Genomic DNA, 21,370 nt, shown 5'->3' on the forward strand with positions numbered 1-21,370 from the left:
TTCAACTGAATCCAAAAAAGACAGTAGTAATGTCCCTTACCAGGAAGAAGGGGAGCGTAGTCTTCGACTACACTATATTTGAAGAGCAAGTGCTGCGGGTAGTCTATGTACGGGATGTTGGTGTCTTTGTGGACTCGAGATTGTATTTTCACCTCCACGTCTCTCGCATTGTTGGCCAAGGACTTCGCCAACTGGGTGTAATTTCGCGGATGACAAAAAAATTTCGTCGCTTTGAGTGTCTTTTATGTCTATATTGTGCATTGGTTAGATCACACCTCGAGTTTGCGTCTGTTGTTTGGAACTCTGTAAAGATGTTACATAGTAATCTTATTGAAAACGTTCAGCTTAAGTTTATAAGAATCTTATACGACCAATATATCGGCCGCCGCCGTTTCTACAATTACCATTCCCTGCTCACTGACCTCGGTCTAGTGCCTCTGCACGATAGACGAATTGCAAGAGACATGCATTTCCTGCGTCAAATTGCGCATGGTTCTCTTGATTGTGCCCAGCTGCTGATGTCGCTGAGGTTCCGGGTACCGTCAGGGAGGACATCAAAATGCAGAGACACGTTTTACCCTGATGTGCGGGCCACTTGCCCAATGACACGTCTGCAACAGACTCACGATGCCTTTTTTGATGAAACAGACATTTTCGCCTGATTGTGTTTTTAGCTCATACTTTTATGTATCTATGTACATGACAGTGCTCTGCTGCTCAGGCTACTTGGCTGTTTGCAGGAACGCAAATAAGCCCCATCTATCTATCATCTATCTATCTATCTATCTCTGCCCAGTAAAAATCGCGTCCAAAAATACTGGGCCCATGAGCGTGCCGTTGTACTTGCCGCACCAAACATTGGACACTAGTACTGGAGGCGAACCTTCGCAAGCCAATGGGGATTGGTGTCACTCTATTAATGTTCGTTGCGGATAAGTTCGATTCGTCAGTCCACACCATTTCGTTCAAAAAGTAGGAATCCTCCGCTGCTTTGATCAATACGCAGTTTCAAAAGTCGAGTCTACACTTGAGATCCCCGGTCACAAAGTTTTTGTGCAACTGGGCCTCGGATGAGGGAAGGTTGCCACATTCCAATATTCTCCACGTTGATGACGTAGGCACTCCGGTCTCTGCGCTCACGTCACGCATGCTAGCATGCGGTTTAGCCACCGTGAACACCTAATCATTGCTTCACAGATACTTTGTGAACGTACCGGTCTGCCTCAATACCCCATAATTATTCAATATCGCCATTGGCCTGCGTCGCGTTCCAGGGTGCCAGCCGTGAAAGATCTTTGCGGGCTGCCTTCAGTTTCTGTTCGCAGCCCCAAGGGCGTCGATCATGACTGGTTTGTCTTCATTAAAAAAGTCATAATGTGTCTCCTAGTGCGAAAACTGCCAACAAGGGTGACCTTAAATACTGCCACCTCTCTCGATGTATGCATCACAAACTTAAATAAAAATGATGTTATAGCTGGGGTTTCAGTACAAGACATAAGCGATCATCTTCCGATTTTTTGCTTGGGATCTACTCCTGAAATGGCTCGTGTAGAAGACTCAAAAACGCTTTGGCATCGTTCAATAAGCGAAGAGACCCTGAGCAAATTTACTTCCCTTATAGAACACGAAACCTGGGATGACATTTACTCTGAAAGCAACGCTACAGTAGCTTATCAAAACTTTCTAGTAAAATTTAAAAACTGTTATGATACAGCTTTCCCTCTGAAGGAAACAAAAGTAAGAAATAAAAAGATAAGAAAACCGTGGGTGACTGCTGACCTGCTGAAAAGAATAAAAGATATGGATAGGAAGTTTCACGCTTTTATTAGGCATCGTGACCTAAGCATGCTCGCTGAGTTTAAAAAGGTAAGAAATAAATTAAGCTCGGACCTAAAAAAGGCGAAGTGCGAATATTATCAAAATAAATTCGAACGCAATCACGATGACCATAGAAAAATATGGGACACAGTAAACGATCTCACTAATAGATAGCAAGCAACCAACCACGTGGAACATATCCTAATAGATAATCAAAGTGTATCTGGTGAAGCACTTGCCGACAAAATAAATCAGCACTTTGTTGATATCGGCAAGTACGCTGAACAACACGACTACACAGCTGAATACAGAACGACCGCTAATACGTCTGCATCTATAATGCTAGCTCCGACGACGCCAAGGAAAGTTAATAAAATAATTGACAGCTTAAAAAATAATGTTGCCGCCGGTGATGACGAAATCAAGGCACTGCCGATTAAATATAAAGCAGCTCTGCTGAGTCCATTACTATCCGACGTTATAAACAAGATGCTTGTGAGTGGTGACTTTCCTGACGAACTAAAATTAGCAAATGTTATTCCTGTATACAAGGGAGGTGGAGCAACAGATATTCATAATTACAGACCAATTTCTCTTTTGCCAATATTCTCAAAAATTTATGAACGCGTGATCAATGAAAGATTAACTAGCTTTTTTCTGAAGTATGACATAATAACGAAAGAGCAATATGACTTTAAGAAACAAATCAACCGAGCAAGCACTCCTAGACATTAAGGACAAAATTATATAAAACATTGAAAACAAACAGCTCACGCTTGGTTTGTTTTTAGATTTTAAAAAAACCATTCGATACTGTTCAACATGATATCCTGCTAAATAAACTTGAGAGATACGGTATAAGAGGAATAGCGCTACAACTAATAGAATCTTATCTACAAAATCGTCAGCAGTACGTCTCTATTAACAACATAGCATCTAGTAAATTGAGAATACAGCACGGCGTTCCCCAAGGTTCCATTCTCGGTCTTTTATTATTTCTAGCTTACGTGAATGACATAATGATAATACCAGGCTCCCCCGAGTTAGTAATGTATGCTGATGACACAAATGTCTTTTTTACTGGTGTGACTAAAGAATACCTAGAAAATGCTTGCAATGCCTACCTCATTAATTTATCGAATTGGTTACGAGTAAATAGATTGAAGCTAAACACAAGTAAGACAAAATACATCATCTTCAAACCTGTTAGTAAGCGAGACAACAGCTCTATTAACATTATATTTGAGAACACCGTTATAGAACAAGTTGGAGAGCGAAAGTTCTTGGGGGTCTGGTTTAGCGAAGAGCTCACGTGGTCCACCCATGTAAATAGAATGAAGGCAGAGCTGTCTTGAGTTGTTGGTATTATATATAAAATGCAAAATTTGATACCCACTTGGCTTAAAATGACGTTGTATTATTCTCTCCTTTATTCTAAGATCAGTTATGCTATCTTGGTTTGGGGTACGACCACTGCATCTAACTACAACAAAATAATCATCCTTCAGAAAAAAAATTCTTCGTATTTGCGAAAATTACGGAGCTAATGTCAGAAATTTGAGCACTCAACCACTTTTTGTTAAATATAATATATTAAAGACAGACCAGATATATCACTTTAAATTATTTCAATGGATCTACAAAAACAACCTCTATTTAACACAGACACCTCCTTCTAGTGCCTACACATTACGAGACCCGAAATGTAGGATCCCAGGCATACGAACAAATTATGGCAGGCAAAGTTTATCGTACATGAGTACTAAATTATTAAATTCCCCTGGCATTGTTGTTAATTTCAGTTCCCCTTTTCCAAAGTTCAAACGAGACTGCAGAGGAGCTCTGGTTTGCAGTGATATCGCATTTTCATCTATTTAAGGCATGCATATCTATTTATATTTATTTCCAATGAAACGTAACGTATACGAAACTTTGGAATCCTCAATTTTGGCTTTGTAGCCTGATTTTTGGTTTTGATTTAGCTACTTTCCGCTTTCTTTTATAAATCCTTGTTTATAAATGTTTAGTAGATATGTAAAAAAAACGGTGTCTATTCTTGTCTTTATCTTTATTTTAATTTTATTTTACTTCTGGGTTATGATAAGCATATCGCCTCGCATTGTTCAAGCTGTGCCTTTTGTGTAGTTGTTTGAGTTGAGTCATTGTATTTCATGTGTTTTCAGATATTTCTATAATAATTGTTTCTATTTGTTTTTATGACAATGGCTGGTCTTGTTATTTATTATCACTATGAATTCTTTGAAATGCTATTTCCACTGTATGAACTGCAGGGGGCAGAGGCGCTGTGAGGCAACATGCCTTTATCTATGCCCCCTCTGCAGATTGAAATCCGCAAAACAAATAAAAAAAAAAGAGTACAGGCTTCGCTTTATTGGAATTGGGGAATTTTGGCGTCGTTTGGCGCGCCGCTTCAAAAGCTGATAGCGCGGGTTCGCTCCTCGGGACAATTATTGCTTTCTCATAAAAAAAAAAAAAAAAAAAAAACTTTCAGAAATTTACACGGTGACCGCAACGGCACCCCGTATTCGCACTCCGGAGTCTTGGCTGCGGTTCTAGCGGGGCGCGCGGCTGCCTAGTCGTGTGTCCTGGCAAAGCTCTAGTCGCACTGGATGTCATATTTTTTTTAAACGTTGGAAGCTACTGATAGTTTCAGAAATATGCAAATTAAAGGGAGTCTTTTTCTCAATGCTACAATATTTAACGAATGTGTGAATAATTAGGCACCACTACGCCAGCTGGCGGCTGTTGTGAATCCTAACAGCTGCACCGCGGTAGGGCTTCAGTGTCCGCTATTTACGTTTACAATATTACTCTATTGGCGCCGCTTGATCCATGCTCCAGTCACTGTGTTTGGAAATTTCTATTTGTCCTTTCTCCCTCCTGTTTTCCTTCTCCAGGGATTATTTTCGACATTCTTGTGCAGCTTGCTTCCACCTTTGCAATTAATTGCATTATAATCATGTCATGGCGTGCTCTTTGCGCTGGACAGGGCAAGCGGCAGAGCAGCACGCGCAGAAACACAGATAACACCGGCTTGTCCTATAACTGCAGGAAGCACGCAAGGCAGAGCAGGAGGCCTACTCTGGTAACTTGGTGAAAAAACTAAACTTTGCTAGTGTATATCAATGATTTTATTTTAAAATGAAAGCCGTTTACAATTCCCTGTAATGCCGGATTAGAGCGCAGCTCTTCAGAAGGTGGATGGAAATGTACTGAGGGATAGGTGACTCCTTCTGGTCACGTGACCTCAGAGGGGGGTTCACGTGATCCTCCCCTGAGGTCACGTGACCACAACATTTAACAAGAAATTTAGCTAAATTTTCTCGCTAAAATTAGCAAGAAATTTAGGGAAAATTTATCCGCTATGCTCAGTAGAAACATTTTCCCGCTATATTTAGCAGGGAAATTTCCCCGCTAAATTTATCGAAAATGTTTCCGCTAGATTCAGGCGCGCTGCGTGGAGGAATGCGCTGCCGCGTAGGAATACTTTCATATTCCTGCACGTAAGGAGACTTCAGCCTACTCATGTAATTTTATGCTCCGTCTTACCATACGATGGACCACACGGGACTCCACAAGCATTACAATGACGTGTGAGTGTCACATGACTTATAAGAGGGCGCAGTGACGTCACTTGATACGCTGAATTGGTTGAAGCGACTCGTGACATCCGCTACAGTCCGTCGTAATATAAAACGGAGTATAGTGATGTCTAGACATCTGGATCAAGCGATTTTGTCAACAGACTGCACATGTTAAGGTACTACTCTGGGAACAGCGCAGTGCAGCGGACTCAGCCATGTACAACACCCTAAAGACTGAACGCGACGCAAAGTTCAGTTTTTATAAGCAACATCAGCCACATTACTAATAAAAAAAAGCTCACAAGCATTTGCACAAAGCTCCATTGCGTCTGGGTGATAATGCGACCAAGTACGGCTACCTTGGTTGCGGTGCTGGAGTACCGCTAGCCGTTCAGACAGAAACCTTCCAACGGTACTGGACTGCGACATATACCTGACTAAAAGTTTATATTTTCTTATTTAAAGCCAGGATGCGAAAAATTAATGAAAAATCAATAATTCATTTAGACCAGTCTGATGGATTTAAATCTCTGTAGCTAGACATTAGTTATTCTTTGTCATAGGATGTATTTTGAAGATTTTATATTTACTGATCCATCCGTCTATGACTAATGAAAATGACGAAAAATGAATTACTGTAAGTTATTATTTGTGTGGTCCCCGCCATACTAGATAGAAACAAATCTTAATTTCTATATTGATTTAAAGAAATGCCCTACCCTCTTCGTGTGCTGATTTCATTGCAAAAAGATGTTGTGGAAATTACGAATCGAATGGAAGGTGGGTATCAAGAACAACGCTCTTATTTACTTAGAAGAGCACTGGTTTTTGCTCGTGTTTAGCCTGGTATAAATCGATTGTTAATTAAGGTTTTTGTTTTAATCTACATAGACAACAAATGTATAAAGAAAGCTTATAATGGTAGTCAAACGGTAAATTATCAATAATCCGAGATTGTTTTTTGTGATAATGTTTTGATATAAATCAAGAAAGTAAAGCTTCTCGTTTAAACCGTACATAAATCACTACCTAAATACTCCTTATTTTCATTCTCTACTCTCATTTAAACAATTAAATGCAACATTTTCTTGCAGAGTTAAATTACAGGCTTTCAAGGGTTTATCGAGGGAAATTTAGAAAACTCACGAAAGATATTTTGTATTTTCACGCAAAAATTGCACAATTTTTACGTTTTCAATTTAAGAAAAACAACAATTTTTTAACTACTTCAATTATGCCAGTTGGCGTGCTCTATATATGAAAATGTTTACGTCGCAGAAAGGCTGCATTTTTTTATTTCTGTGTGCAACAAAGTTTTGTCTACGCACAATTGAAAAATTGTTGTTCCGCCTCCTGTAATACGCGTTTTTTTTCTACATAAACAAGGCATTATATTCAGCAGTAAGGCTTTTTTTGGTTTATGCTCATGTTTCGCGACCTCATACGAAACTTTTTCTGAAAAAATAAACATGACACCTTTCTGCATTTTCTTCTCTGAACACGTCCTGAAGTGATTAAAATAAAATTGATCTGATCTGAAGCGAATAATGCTTATGCAAACCAAATAAATCTGATCTAAATAAAATAAATCCGATTTAAATCAACTTAGTCCGATATACATTATTTTTCCCTTTAAATTTGTAACAATATCGGAATGTTAAACAGAATTGAGTGAAGCTAGGCAGGAGGTCATAGAGTGAGTTGTTTCTCAGACCTGAGCCAGCACATTGAACAAACATTTGATAGTCAGAACATGTGCATCTTAAATAAAAGCCTTTATAAAGTTTCAGAAAAAAATAAAGCCTATGTCTAGAACTTTCTTACAAACAGGAATAGCTCAGGATTTCTATGAGTTCGAGTGTTTGTTTCAGGGTTCATTGCCAAAACTGAACAAGGTTAACTTATGTTTCCTTTATGTATTTAAGTACATGTTGAAAAGATTCCTTTTTTAGATACACTCATTTGCATGCTACGTGCGTCAAGTAGTTAAAACACTGACAAGTAAAATGCTTTATAATATATTTTCTCTAGTTTACAAGGGATCAAAAGCCACAGCCATGTGAACCTTTCGTTTTCTTACCACTTGGAGGTACGACAATGCTCCACCCGACTTGCAGCGCTGCAAACAGCCACCAAAGTTCATTCCCTTGCATCGCGTTTGCAGGACTACGTGTATGTTCGCAGTAGCAAAGAGGACTGAAAATACACAGGAGGTATTTAGAACCATTCCAGACATATCCAAGAAAATATTGCATCGATCACCTAGAAGCTGTAAAAACATTTCTTAAAGAAAACTAAATAATACTTTAACTAAGTTAAGTTCATGCGTTTACGAAAACTAACAAGCTTCTTTTATATAAATGTATCCCAATAACAAATGTGCAATATTCCTGCATGATATTAGTAGTTGAGTCAGCAGATATGCTACAATAATAATACCAACCAAAAGGGCAAGGAAATGTGATCTGTCTAACTTATATCCGTACATTTATATCGAAATGTGCCTCAGTGTTCGCATGTGTAGAAAGATCTTCACACGTGACGTAGCTTGGGGTTCCCTGCCCAGCAGCTACCTCTCGGGGCTGCGTGACGTCAGCCAATCCCCAAACATTCGTATGGGCATTTAAACGACGCTTTTTGTTTACGTCACCTACCCGTGAACAAAGGGCCGAACTGGTACCGAAACGTCGGAAACATTTTTAATATTTATTTTGGTTAGAAGCCCTATTCTTCGCTTAACGCCTATTCTTAACTAGGAAGACGGCAGCCGAACGACTACCTTCAACATCTGACCTTTACGAAAGTTCGCATGACGTTTAAACTGCTAGCTGCTGCAACAAAAAAAAATATTAAAGATCAATGAAGATGGTTTCTTAATGTCTTGTTCAGACGGAAGCTTGGGTGAGTCGGTGAGAGTTCATATTAGAACCAACAGCGCGTAATAAACAAGTAAAAAAGAAGGTACGTTTCGAACCGATTTGGAAACGTGGGGCCCCTGATTTAGGGCTTGGTTGGTCGTCATAGTTTGATAATTATTTCTCTAACCAGACAGACTTCTGTCTAATGTTTACTTTTAAGAAGGTACATAGAAAGAAAACACAGCGCTGATTATCAACTCATGTTCACTTTACTTTTTTGCATGAGGTAGAACAAAGGTATAAAGAAATCGAAGAAAAAACACCCTGAAAATCTTCGCTTATTACACTTAGTACTTCACCAAGTAGCATAGTTCTTTGACACATAACGAAAAGGAAGTGGCGCTGACACACTTGTCGTCAAGTCCGGCGATCCCCTTGGCCCCTATAACTTATCTAATAAGAGGGTCGCCATTGCGCGCCATCATCATGCAATGTTTTAATTCGGGACTGCCACCACAGTTTCTGCAGTGCATCTGTAGATGGTCAGATGTATAGTATTCTTTGTGTTGTTTCCATGTTCTCGCTGCCGATGATGAAGTTGAATCCAACATGGCCGCCTTGGGAAAACTATTGCGATACTCTGCTCCAAGAGCGGAGCATATAAAATTACTTTACTGCGTGGTAGAGTAATGGTATATTCAGTTCCTTTACGTCGTTTTAGAGCAGCTGTATAGGCTTTGCTTGCAGAGCCAGAGTATCGCGTTCTTTTTCCTTCCCCCAACAACTCAGTATTGGCGCAGAAGCGGTCACGTGCGCCCATATAGATTCAACCTTCATGACAAAAGCGGCCGAGCGGGCGCCGAGTTTCGGGGGGATCATGTTTTTCGTTTTGAGTTTGCGAAATATAATATATTCTACACTAAACTCGAACGAACTCGAAGATTCCTTGACCATTACCTCCACCGATATACGTACACCAATTCAGTTTGGCCGCAAAATTTGCGGGAAAACCGATGGCGCACGACCAAAACACTTTAAAATTTTTCGTTAAATTTAGCGAAAAAAATTGACGTCACGCTACCTGGCGACACGTCATATCACAATAAAATGTTCCTGCTAAATCTAGCAGGAACGTTTTCTTCATGTGGTTCATACAGAAATTTATTTTCCCCGCTAAATTAAGCGGGAAAATAATGTCACGTGTCTTGACGACGTGTGGCATAACAATTCACGTGCGCTATACTCGAAGTTAGTTTTTTTCCGCTAATTTAACCGGGCAAATTGAAGCCACGTGACTCATGTACCCAGTTTCCCCGCTGAAAGTAGCGGGAAATCGATAAAAATAAAGGTCCTCCTTCACTCCCTGAAATGACAGTTTAGTGTAATCGAAATAATTTAAAAGGATTCCGACTTGAACACTGTATGTAACGCATTATTGAATTCTGGAGATGAATGTCGCTGCATAGTTTTTGTTACTAGTAATGTTACTGGTGAGGACGAAACGGTTCGATCGCACCCTGTTTTTACATTGTCTTATCATGTCGTTGACATATGTCCGCAGTGCAAGGGGGACGCGTTAGGGACGCTTGAGTAAGGGGCAACTCGTTCTGTCACACTTCCTTGTATTGCTTTTGATGTAATGTGCCAATCGGCGTCACCGTCCGGGTCAACAGTCAACAGCCGCGCTCCTGTGCGATTGCAACAAGCACACAGTACGAGGGAACCCAGGCACGGTAAGGTAGCATTCACTGGGAGCCAACTATAGCAGACCACCGCTATCGGCCTCCTGTACTAAAGCTCGGAACAAACTGTGGCGCCCACTCTTTGGGTAGTACAAAATCACCTGATGGCGCCTCGTGCTACTTGTGACGCCCTTGTTGAGCTTCTTCATGTTCTTGTAGTAATGAAGAACGGAAGAACACCTTTCGACACCTGATATCAGATAAACCCGACACCGTAGAACAATCGAAACTACGAGATTCATGCCGCCACCACTTGAGTACGCCTCTTCTATCTCTGTGTGTTAACGCCAAAATATCTGGCGTAGCGACGCATATTTTTTTTGTTCCTTCTTTTATGAGACATTGGTGGTGACTGTGGTGTTTAATGAAGATCAGGTCCAACAGCCACTCTCATTGGTCCGGAGGCTTATGTCGCCGCAGCTGCCGCTTCTCTGAATGTTGGAGAAAGAGGAAAACGAAGACCCGTTGACGTTGGTTAGTTCGGCCGATGCCCGGAACCCTTGATCCCAGGTCTTCGAGACGTTTTTTGTCGAGGGTTTGTGTTGAGGACCGTCCCTGTAAGAGTGCCATTGATGGAACACGGCCTCGCTGGCCTTTGGAACGTAACAATTAACATACAGGAATGCGCTGCGTGAAGGAATGCTTTCGCATTCCTACACGCAGTGGATTCCTACAACCAGCGCACCACGTCTTCCTTTTTTACACGGCGCTCCGGCGGCGATGTCAGTATCCCCCACTGCGCAGGCCTCGCGAACACCGTCGGCTTCACGACGGCTTCCGTGACGAAGCATCTGCGTTGCTGTACTTTTCTTGGCGTTTTATTTCTGATGCGCGTGCTCCATGGCGTGAATTTAAGTGCTGTTTCGCTATGCCAATGGTAATTTAGGTGCCGTTACACTCAGCCAATGGGACTTTAGGTGCCGTTTTTCGCTGATACAGGGAACGCCGGCTTCGCTCCATGGGGCATTCAATGCTCAACAGCCTGACGTAATCCCATTTTGTTCTTCGTGCACGCACTGATGGGTACACCGTGGTCATTCAGCTTCTAACGTTTCCCAACGTATGCTGTAACGAAGTATAGTCGGTAATTTAGGGTGTGGGTATTGAGTCAAAAGGTCGTGGGGCATTTCACAAAAAATAATTTTTGATTCTGTTCTTCTCAAACGCTTTTGGTTTCTTCCGTGAAGCACTGAGTAATTCTAAATCTCTGCGGCTATTGTTGCTTCGCCTGCCAAGTTACTGAATGTCAGCGCCGACATTCGTTTAGATTAAGAAGCCGTTGACCGACTAGGCAGGGGAGGCCAAGCGGGGAGGGATGAGGACGACTAAGCTGCCGCTAAATGCGACTGTTTTACGTCATAGGCAGGATTATGTTCAAATATCTTTTTACAAATAGCGCTAGTGGAATTCGGAGACACTGATCTTTATGACGTTTACTATACCTTCTGCAGCTTTGTAATCTTCGACACAAAGATTGTGAAATTGACTGTATGGCGATCTTGAAGAAGTTAGCAGTGATTCCCATGCAGTTAGGAAATAAATAGTTTTTTTTAATGTTACCAAGTACCACAAACACTTTCGAAACGCTACTGGAATGCACAAATTATTTATTAGTCGATATTTCGTTATATAAGCTAGAATTAACCTCCTGGCTTGAGGGCATTTACTCGCGGTTCCAAGAAAACTGAATGTTTTATGGATATAATTATGTCTCGAAAATATTTATGAAGAATGAAAATTCACACGAGCAGTTTCTTTCAAGATTTCGATCGTGATGCACGTAAGTCATCCTCAGTTCGTCAGATGCCGCTTCGCTCGCAGAATCCTCCAGTTGAAATGCATGTTGAACCTCTCCCCCAGCAGTCTCGGCAATCGAAATAAAAGATGGGCGACTGGTAGCTTTCCTGATCTCCTCCTGGAAAACATCGTGGATGATGGCGTGGATGCCTGGGAGGCTGGCGTTGAAGTTGCAGCTGGACGACTCGAGTGTCGAGACGCCGGTTAGTTGTTGATAGTGACAGGCTTGGGCATGCAGTGCACGTTTAATGTTGGAAGCCTCGGTGATGAACACTTTGGCTGTTTGTGAGGGTTGCGGACAAGGCTATCGAAGATGTTCCTCACATGAGGGACATGAGGATTTTTAGCTTCTTGTCTTCTGTAGCCTAAGGGTCGGCGCGGGAAATTCATCAGGTGCAAAAGAGCTTCCACGAAGGTGATGATGCTCTCGTTGGGGCTGTGTTCTGAGCCCAATTAGGTATTTGTCCCTGTCTCGTCAATGTGGGCTCACGAACGTGCGCTTCAGCTTGATCTTGCAAACTTCACACAAAGCTGACAAACATTCATGGTTCTCAAACCAGTGTCTGGTAGTTTCTTCAACGACAAGCATAGGTTCTGCAGGTACTGGTCGTGTGTCTATCCATTGCGGCGGACGACACGGATATATTGTTCAATCCAGTACTCGACGTCTTCATACACCTTGCCGTGCAAAGGCGCCATAATGAGAGGTACGACGGGCAAGCAAACAATGGTGGGAGCGGACGTGGTTTGCTGCTACGGGTATATGATCGTTGGCTTAGTTTGCTTTGTTTTTTTCTGGCAGGACAGTGGATTCCAATGGTTCTTCTTGGTTGCGGCAACTGACTCGGATCATGAATTCTTTGTGGTGCATTTGGGGGGTTCGCTCTTGTGGGACTCGCTGGTCTTGCGGTTTTTCTGCCTGGCTCGGGATTAGACTTGTTTCACAGCTCGCCGGGGGTGTAAGACGCGGAACAGTCCGCCATCCGTGCCCCGTTGTCGGGCAACTCGGCTGAGAAGCTGCCAGGGTGCACACAGAGTGAACGGGCCAAGGGTAAAGTACCCAGCACCTCCACCGGAACATATGATGACAGCGGAGCATGGCCTGGAACTTTCTGGAATATTAAGGATTGATTGAAGAAATGACTGGACGAAGCATCCGTGACAATATAAAAAATTGACAGAAGAAAGTATATCTTGACCAGTAAAGAAGCAGCATTGCTTTAGTGTCATTCTGTTCGAACAAGTTCTCTCCTTTGGGGTTTCGAAGACTGTTGTGGACAAACTGAACTGAAATGGATGTGGGACCCCTTTTCTGGTAATGAGCCGCTGCAGACTGTCGCCACAAAGTGGCGTGAACGGGTGGGAAGGGTAGGTTACACGAGCGATGAAATTTCCATTCAGCTTGCGGTTCGCGTAACGAATGTTGATGAATCGTTTGTGTCGACAAAACGTGTCGCAGATCAGAGGATTCAATGCCAACTGCAACACCTGTGCTCCTTGAAAGTGAACTTCTGTGCCAGAGCAATTTCGGAAGCAGCACATCATCACCTAGCATGGTACAGGAGCTACCAGCTTGAAGGCAGTTCTTCGGTGCTCCGCAAACCTGCCTTCCGTAAAATTGCACGTCTACGCCAGAACAAATTAGAAAGTAGCACAGCATCATCTAGCATTGCACAAGAACTACCAGCTTCAAGGCAGCTCTCCGGTTCGCCGTAAAACAAAAGTGAGCCTTTGGTGATTTGAACGAAGCAGCACCCCGATTACACAATGCGCGACTCCCGCAATTTCCGTAGCTCAACTGTTTGTCCAAATACATTTTCCCCGCTTCACTGCATACCTCAAAGATTTCAATGGTAAGCTAAAGCACAAAATCGTCGCGCAAAAATTTAAATCCAGCGATATCCAAGCCAATCCGACGTCCGAGCAACGCCGGGCCGATTTTCTCTTTCTTGGCAATATTCCCATCGATCACCAGCGAAATGCATGCCCTTCCTCCGTATTTCCCCGCTAAACCCACTTGAGAGACCCCGCTGAACTCTGAAGTTGCTTTCAACCGGCTTCATAGGAAGGCTCCCGCGTCTGAAATCAACTCTCTGAGACACCGAACCGCTAACAACGCATTCGACAAGCTCCGGCCAATGCTCCGGCCCAGCCCAGAGCAGCCGCTACCCGCTGGGCGCTGCCATCTTTTGTGTGACTTGACGTATTTGGTTTGGTCACGTGATGAGTAGCCACATTTGTGTACATGGCAGAGGCATTTGAGGGGAGGGGGGGGGGGTCACTTCCGAGTGCAGACCGGAGCCCGGGTTTATCGCTCTCAGTCCGTCTACCTCGTTGAGATTCCAGTATAATTATGCTAGACTAAATTGGAGTCGCCGTCGACTATAGACTTCGAACTGGCTATGATTGACTAATAGCACATTCACACTGTCGGTTGAGGTGCGTTTGCGAAGCGGTTGCTGGTGCGGTTCGCGAGCGACCCTGTTCAAACACACCGAGAGGCAGTTGGCGGTTTCGCGGCGATCACGCGTGATATTATGAGACTCGTTTTGGCAACCCTGTCTTACAATCCAAAATTCAGAATAATCCACGGTCCAATGCCAGAAGTTTGCTTTTTTTTCTATCCGAAGATTTTCTTCCTGATGTCCGCACGCATCACGAGTTCAGCCAGCAATAAAAGAGACATGGATTCATAAAACCCGTCTGCGATTCCCTCGACTTCGCCCGCAGGGAAAGTCCAGCTATGCACGCCTTGCTGAATCAGAAGAGGATGCCCCCTACTCTTTCTTCTAAATTCGAAGTGGGCCCTTGCTTTATGAACAGCTGACCTTGTTTTCGAGATAGACGGCTAGTTCCTCCACCTGATTGTTCGCTCTTATTATTTTTGGAGTTGTGAACGGCACTGGTCGACCGTGGTGCGGGGGAATGTGCTCGGTTCTGGCCGGTTGTGGCATCGTTGGCGGCGGACTCTCATGTCGTCACTCGCACGTCCACCGAGTATACTGTTCGTTTGACATTAAACTCAAGTAAACGTCATATGGATTACCTCTGCCTTGTCTGATACGTACGCATTATTTCTTGAGTAGGTTCCCTTTATTCCTTTTGGCATCAGTAAACGTTGCATATTGAGCTAGCGCAAGTACCCTGCCAGCTCCGCGGCAGTCTACGCACTCAGGATCACGACGTGTCTATCGACCTTCGTGGTGGTCATGCGCAGCGTCGAAAGCTTTCAATAGTTCACGCGACTGCCTTAGTGCGTACAAAAGCTGACACTTCGGTCGATCAGGAGCAGGTTCTGACGTTCTACAGGCAAAGGATAACAAGGGAACAAGTAGCGGCTGTGGCACCCGAAATAATAAACAAACTCTTATTCGAACCAAACCACCAGAGCGAAGCCCGTTAAGTTTACGAGTGAATTCCTTTCACGGCGAATTCAAGTTACGGACGTGAACATTTCTCTGTTTATTTCTGCGTCAGCTCTTGAACTACAGCGGATTAAACGCCTCACCAGAGACAGATGCTCTCTTGTTTCGAAATCCACCGACGTTACGTCACCGTCGCGTTGCGATTGGTTGCCATTTCGCGATTCGCGAAAGTGTTTCGGGCAAATTGGGCCCGAAGCGATTGACAAAAACGCGCTCCAACCCCTCGATCCCAGCCGCTTTGCGGTTGAGAACGCGCGGATCCGCTTCGCGTTTGCGGATTCGCTTCGAGTGTGAACGTGCCATGGGTGTGACTCACTGTTGAAGGTGGCCTGCGGACTAAGTGTGCTGGACTAAGTATAACATACCGCCAACTGTCGCCCTACAAACTACGTATGTTGGACTATGCATGACTTGCCGCCAAATGTTGTCTGCAGATCAAGTATACTGGTACAAGGATAGATGGTTGAATGCTAACGGCTGTACCTTTCATAACGGGATGTAGCTTGCTCCACTTAGCCCTGAATCTAAGAGAACTAAAACTATGATTTCTTTAATTCGCCAATTTGCTTACCCTCTGCATTTACGTGACCATCACCAGGCGCTATGGGAAAACACCAGGTTGAGCTTTGGGCAGAAAAGGCAAACAAACCAAAAATATAAACCCCCGCCTCTTCCTTTCCGGCGAGGGAGTCGCGACATTTCCTCTGGTCAAACCTAGTAGGAATTACCCAAGCACCGGGCTCACTGAAATACAGGGTGGAGTATTTAGGCCGGAGTCAGGGAAGGGGGGATTTCTTATTTTACTCTGTCCCACCTGTCCCCAGCTGTGTTAGTTAGTTGTAAATCACTTAATTCTCTCTAGATAATTTCCACCAGTCTTCCAATCTTCTTTTTGTTATTAAAATGCACTTGCCATCCATTCTTCCATTCTTGTCTGGAAACCCCAACGCTCCGGCTAAACCCGTCGCCTCCTACGGTTGCGACAGATTAAGCCGCAGCTTGTGGTGTTGAGGTGCACATGGCTTGCCCCCGCCGTTCGGGAGGGCGGGAGCAAGCCATGTGCCCCTCAATACCACAAGTTCAATTACCTCGTCTTCCCCTTGTCATACAACACACCGCGTATCTGTTTCCTCGGCCTTTGTCCTATATGTCCTAATCCTCAATACTAGCGTTCCAGCCTGGAATAACTGCGAGCTCCCCCGTGAATTATTATACCAATGTTCCTTCCGAATCCTTGTTTTAGTTCCCTATACGTAGTCAAAGCTTACTTCTCCTTCATTTAAAAAACAAAGGCAAAGAGGTTAAAGGAAAATAAATTAATAATGATTTTTTCTGTGTAAAGCACCCATCTGCTAACAACAGGAGTCTGACTGCTACCACAGCTCACAGATGGCGGAAACGGCCTACAAACGGCGTCCACCCGTATGTAGCTGAAAGTAAAAGCTAAAATAACCAGACAAACTATGTTTCTCATTCGCTTCGTGTCCGTTCAATTTCGCTAAAACATTACGCAGGTCAACAAACGCCGAAAAGTTAGCGCTGTTTTTGATCTATCGAGTTTGTCCGCTCCCGTCAAGGCAACTGCTTCCGCCCGTCACACTCATATAATTAGCAGACGGATGCCTTCCGTAGGTAAAAAGTGTTCTAATTTTTTTTAACTTTTTACTGTGGTAAGCTTGTCCTTTCAACTTTTGATAGAAAAAGTGTGTACATCTTTTGTACTCCACAGCAGACTATCTTAGGATGCCGTTTATTTTTTTTACTTGTGTTCCGTTATCTATGACGGGATGTCATGTGACATTATTACATCCCGCTGTGAGAAGTTGTCAGTTGGTCGTGTAACATGATGACGTGACGACTTCATGTATATGATGTCATTCGACAGGTGACGTCATTGCATTACGTCTTGTGTTGCATGAATATCAGCATGTAACACATGTAACATTTTAGCGCTGTTTCCTGTTAGCCCCCTTCTAATTATAATACAATTAAATGCAAAGAAGCAAGCGAGCTGGACAAGAATGACGGAAATAATCCCTGGAGAAGGGGAACAAAGGGAAAAAGGACAAACACAAATCTCCAAACACAGCTAGGTGACCGGTGAGCGACCGAAAAAATCCGAATACGCCATGCAAACATGACGTATTTGGTTGATGGGAAAGCTTCCGGAATGCGCCGTAGGCAATCGCCAGAGGCTGGCAGCCTCTGGCGATTGCCTTCTCCCAGTTAGCTCCGCACCTACTACACAAAGAGCATACCTGAGTCGTATGAAATAAAGCGATCAGCAAATAAATTAATGCAGGTTTTTGTTTATCTTGCCCTTCATAACCGCGTTATTCATTGCACCTGGTGTTCCCTGCATGTGTGCCACATCACGGACATATGATAAAGCCATATTCTCCTCCTACAACTACGACGAAGCTACTGGCGCGAGAGAGAGGACTGGTCTCGCGGTTCATATCGTGCAAATGGGACGCTAGGTAGACTCTGCTGGGTGACCGGCGGTAGAGACGGTTTCATCCAAGACACGATGCAAGACGCGGTTCGGGCGGTGGAAAGTTACGTAGAGCCAAGGGACCTTGCCTGCTCCCCGCAGAAGTCCGAACTCCTCATCCTCAAGCCGGTCCGGTACCGCCACCTGCCGCCGGACATCGAGCTCTACACCCAGGGTAACAGAACCCCCACGGTCAAGAGCATAGGAATCTTTGCCTTAGCATTGCAGCCGAGGGAAAGAAGTCCGAAACGATAGCGTCGCTAAAATTAACTGCGTACCAAATTACGCGCTTCATTTCCCGAATCGCCGGTAGAAACTATGGCATCTTTCGTCGTCAGCATGCTGGCGTACGTCCTTCCTTTCCTAAGACTCGGCCTCGTGGAAGCGAACAAGGTGAACTGTCTCATCGGAAAGTCCTACAAGAGAGCGCTCCGCATCCCGGACACCACCTTGAACGGGAAGCTCGCGGCTTTAGGTCAGCACAACACGGTCGAGGAGGTCATAAAAGCTCAGCGTGTTTTGCAGCTGGAGAGGCTGACGAAAACAGCCACGGGCTGCCACCTCTTGGCCAGCCTTGGAATCCGCTACGAGAAGCAAACGCGGGACAAGGCCAACGTCCCTAGGCGGGTCGGGGGGGGGGGGGGGGGGGGGCCCTCGTCATACCGAACATCCCGAAACACATGCACCCGACACATAACGCGGAACGCAGATTGGCGCGAGTCAAGAAGGCGCTGCAGAAACGGTTAATCATCGCGGAGGGCGTCTCCTATACGGACGCTGCCAGCGAGGGGGGGGGGGGGGGGGGGGGGGAAGGGGCCATGGTCGCAACCGCTGTCAACCAACAAGAAGAAGTGATCTCAAACTGCAGTGTCAAGACGTCGGAAGCGGAAGTCGCACAGAAAGTGGCCATTGCCCTCGCGATCAGAGTCCTGGGAGCACGCATCGTCGTCAGCGTCTCGCAGCAAGCGATACTGGAGCTCGCCAAAGGAAGCATCTCTACAGCCGCGCTCAGGGTCCTGGGCGAATCTCAGAAGTCAAGGAGAGTACGGCTCATCTGGGCCCCGGCGTACTTTCGCTCCCCGGCAACGAGAAGGCAAACTGCACGGCCCGAGAACTCGCTCACAGGGCCGGGGCATCGGTGGACCCTTCTCTGACCTTTTTGACGGGGGCGACAGGCCGGCCACGTAGGGACATTCTTGATCACTACGCTGGCGAGAGGTTGCGCTATTTGTCCGCGCCGCACCCCTCGCTGGGAAACACGACGTCGGTGGCATGGCGCCGCCTTCAGGCTCCTTCCCGAGCCCCTCCCTACTCAATAAATTTTACCCCGACAAGTACAAGCCAAACTGCAAGCTCTGTGGCGGCCACGCACCCCTCTGACACATGGTGTGGGAGAGCAGTAGGATCGGCCGCCAGTCCCACCCCCTACTGGAGAAGATCGAGAAGCCCTACTCTTGTGTATCGATTACTCAGTGCAGAGCCAACTAGTCCAGCTGGTCGGAGACACCATCAGGACCCAGGGGGTTCAGGCCGCCGCCCAAGGGGTGGCTGGCGGGGCAAACCGGCACCATGACAGAACAGCACACGACAAAACAGCACGCGACAAAACAGCACGGTCAAAACAGCACGCGTCAAAACAGCACAGCGTCAAAACAGCACGACGACAAAACAGCATGCGTCAAAATAGCATGCGACAAAACAGCACAACGTCAAAACGGCACAGCGGCAGAAGAGCCCGTGCCAAAACAGCACGGCGTCAAAACAGCACAGCGTCAAAACAGCACAGCGACAAAACAGCGCAACGCCAAAAGGGCACAGAGACAGAACAGCACACGACAAAACAGCATGGTCTGAAAACAGGACATTGACAATATAGCTAGGGTTTGGCATTTTCAGTTTTTATGATTTCTAAATTCGGCGTACCTTTTTCGGCTTTTATTCGAAACGAATTGTCGGTTTATTGCTGTGTATATTTGTAGACTGATAAACTTCTCGGTTCTTTTCGGTTTATTGACGAGAACCAGTATACTGCCGAAAATGCAGTATTTTAAAGCGTTTGTTTAAAATGCATAGTGAATAAACCAGGTATTGATTTTCTTAATTATTGCTGTCTGTGGCAGCCGACGTGACCTGTTCTGCAAGGCGCACTGGGACCCTATCGTGATCTGATATTATCGTCGTGTGCTCTTATTTGTACGTACACTGGACGAACATGAGCTTCACTACCTCTTCGGTCGGAGAGCCACATTTCAAGATCCAGAAATTTGCAAGCATTGTACTTAGTGCGTTTTTTTCCCCATTTTCGCGACTGCAAGGGGTGGTAAATTCGCGTTACATATCCATATTGCTTTTATATTTTGTATCTCTGAATTTCGTTTAGTGTATAGTCACGTACGCAGCATGATTGAGCAGAAACAATAATAAAGCAAATTCGTATGTATGCCCTCCTCTATACTTCGTTTCAGCTTCGGTCCGAGCGCGGCCGATGTTATGTGCCGAAGGGCCAATCAAACAGCGCATAAAGCGCAACGTCATGGCGTGCTCTCTGCACTTGATAGGACCAGCCGGTATTCGCCGTCTCTCTGTGTGCGCTCCTCCGCCGGCTATACTTCGTTTCAGCTTCCGTCCGAGCGCGGCCGATGTTATGAGCCAAAGGGCCAATCAAACAGCGAAAGGGGCACAACGTCATGGCGTGCTCTCTGCAGTTGATAGGACCAGCCGGTATTCGCCGTGTCTCTGTGCGTGCTCCTCCGCCGGCCAGTCCTATCAGGCACAGAGAGCACGCCATGACGCTGCGCTTTTTGCGCTGTTTGATTGGCCCTTCGGCTCATAACATCGGCCGCGCTCGGACCGAAACTGAAACGGAGTATAGTCCCATCAAAAGCAGAGAGCACGCCATGACGTTGCGCGTTTTGCCCTGTTTGATTGGCCCTTCGGCTCATAACATCGTCCGCGCTCGGACATAGGGTGAAACGAAGTATAGTAGACGAAAAGTAGGGGTGTTAAAAATGTGGGGCATTTATGGACGTCCTTGATTTTCATTGTTCAGTTCACGATGAAACTCTCTTCTTTGAACAAAGAATTCGGCACACAAATTCATAGCAGGTGAAGGACCCAGATTTCGTTCTGAAGACCCCTGGGCCCCCGGAGCTTTTGTTGAACGTTGAGCCGATCTCGGAGACAAGCTGAAAACTGCGAAAGGAAGTGGTATACGGTCAGTAATACCTCCCTGCCTCTCCGAACTTCCTCGAAAATACTGACCTTTTTTTAATTAAAACCGAATTTGATAAAAAATAATTCGGCGTACTTTATTCGGTTTAACCCGAAAAAGCTGAACCCTAAATACAGCGTATGGAGTAAAAAAAAAATGGATATCTCAAAGTAGGCACTGTAAAATAATGGAGGGTCAATGCCAATTCGTCGAAAGCCAACTCGTCGACGGCCAATTTGTCAAATCCGTTCTCTTGGGAGCAAGTTCGGTGTGGGGAGTATACTCGATGGGCACATGAAGGCTCCCTGGACAGTACCGAAGCCTTTACGTGTGCGTATTCTGACCATTTCTCGAGCAGTTCTGCTAATTTTGACGCGCAAGTTTGCTAGCAATGTTGTCTACAAAAAAAAAAGGAAAAAA

The 21,370-nt window shown here is 45.0% G+C and overlaps 1 protein-coding gene across 1 annotated transcript in view; it reads right to left on the reverse strand.

The window, feature by feature from the left end:
* The window catches only part of LOC115332175 (neprilysin-1-like), a 97,197-nt gene extending 89,621 nt beyond the window's left edge, over positions 1–7,576 (reverse strand). Inside the window, exon 1 of the mRNA XM_042289828.1 lies at positions 7,504–7,576. Coding sequence (XP_042145762.1) covers positions 7,504–7,576 — 73 coding nt within the window. The remainder of the gene's footprint in view (positions 1–7,503) is intronic.
* Positions 7,577–21,370: the final 13,794 nt, after the last annotated feature.

Source organism: Ixodes scapularis, unplaced genomic scaffold, assembly GCF_016920785.2.
Source record: "Ixodes scapularis isolate PalLabHiFi unplaced genomic scaffold, ASM1692078v2 PGA_scaffold13__105_contigs__length_92229423, whole genome shotgun sequence".
Lineage (NCBI taxonomy): Eukaryota > Metazoa > Arthropoda > Arachnida > Ixodida > Ixodidae > Ixodes > Ixodes scapularis.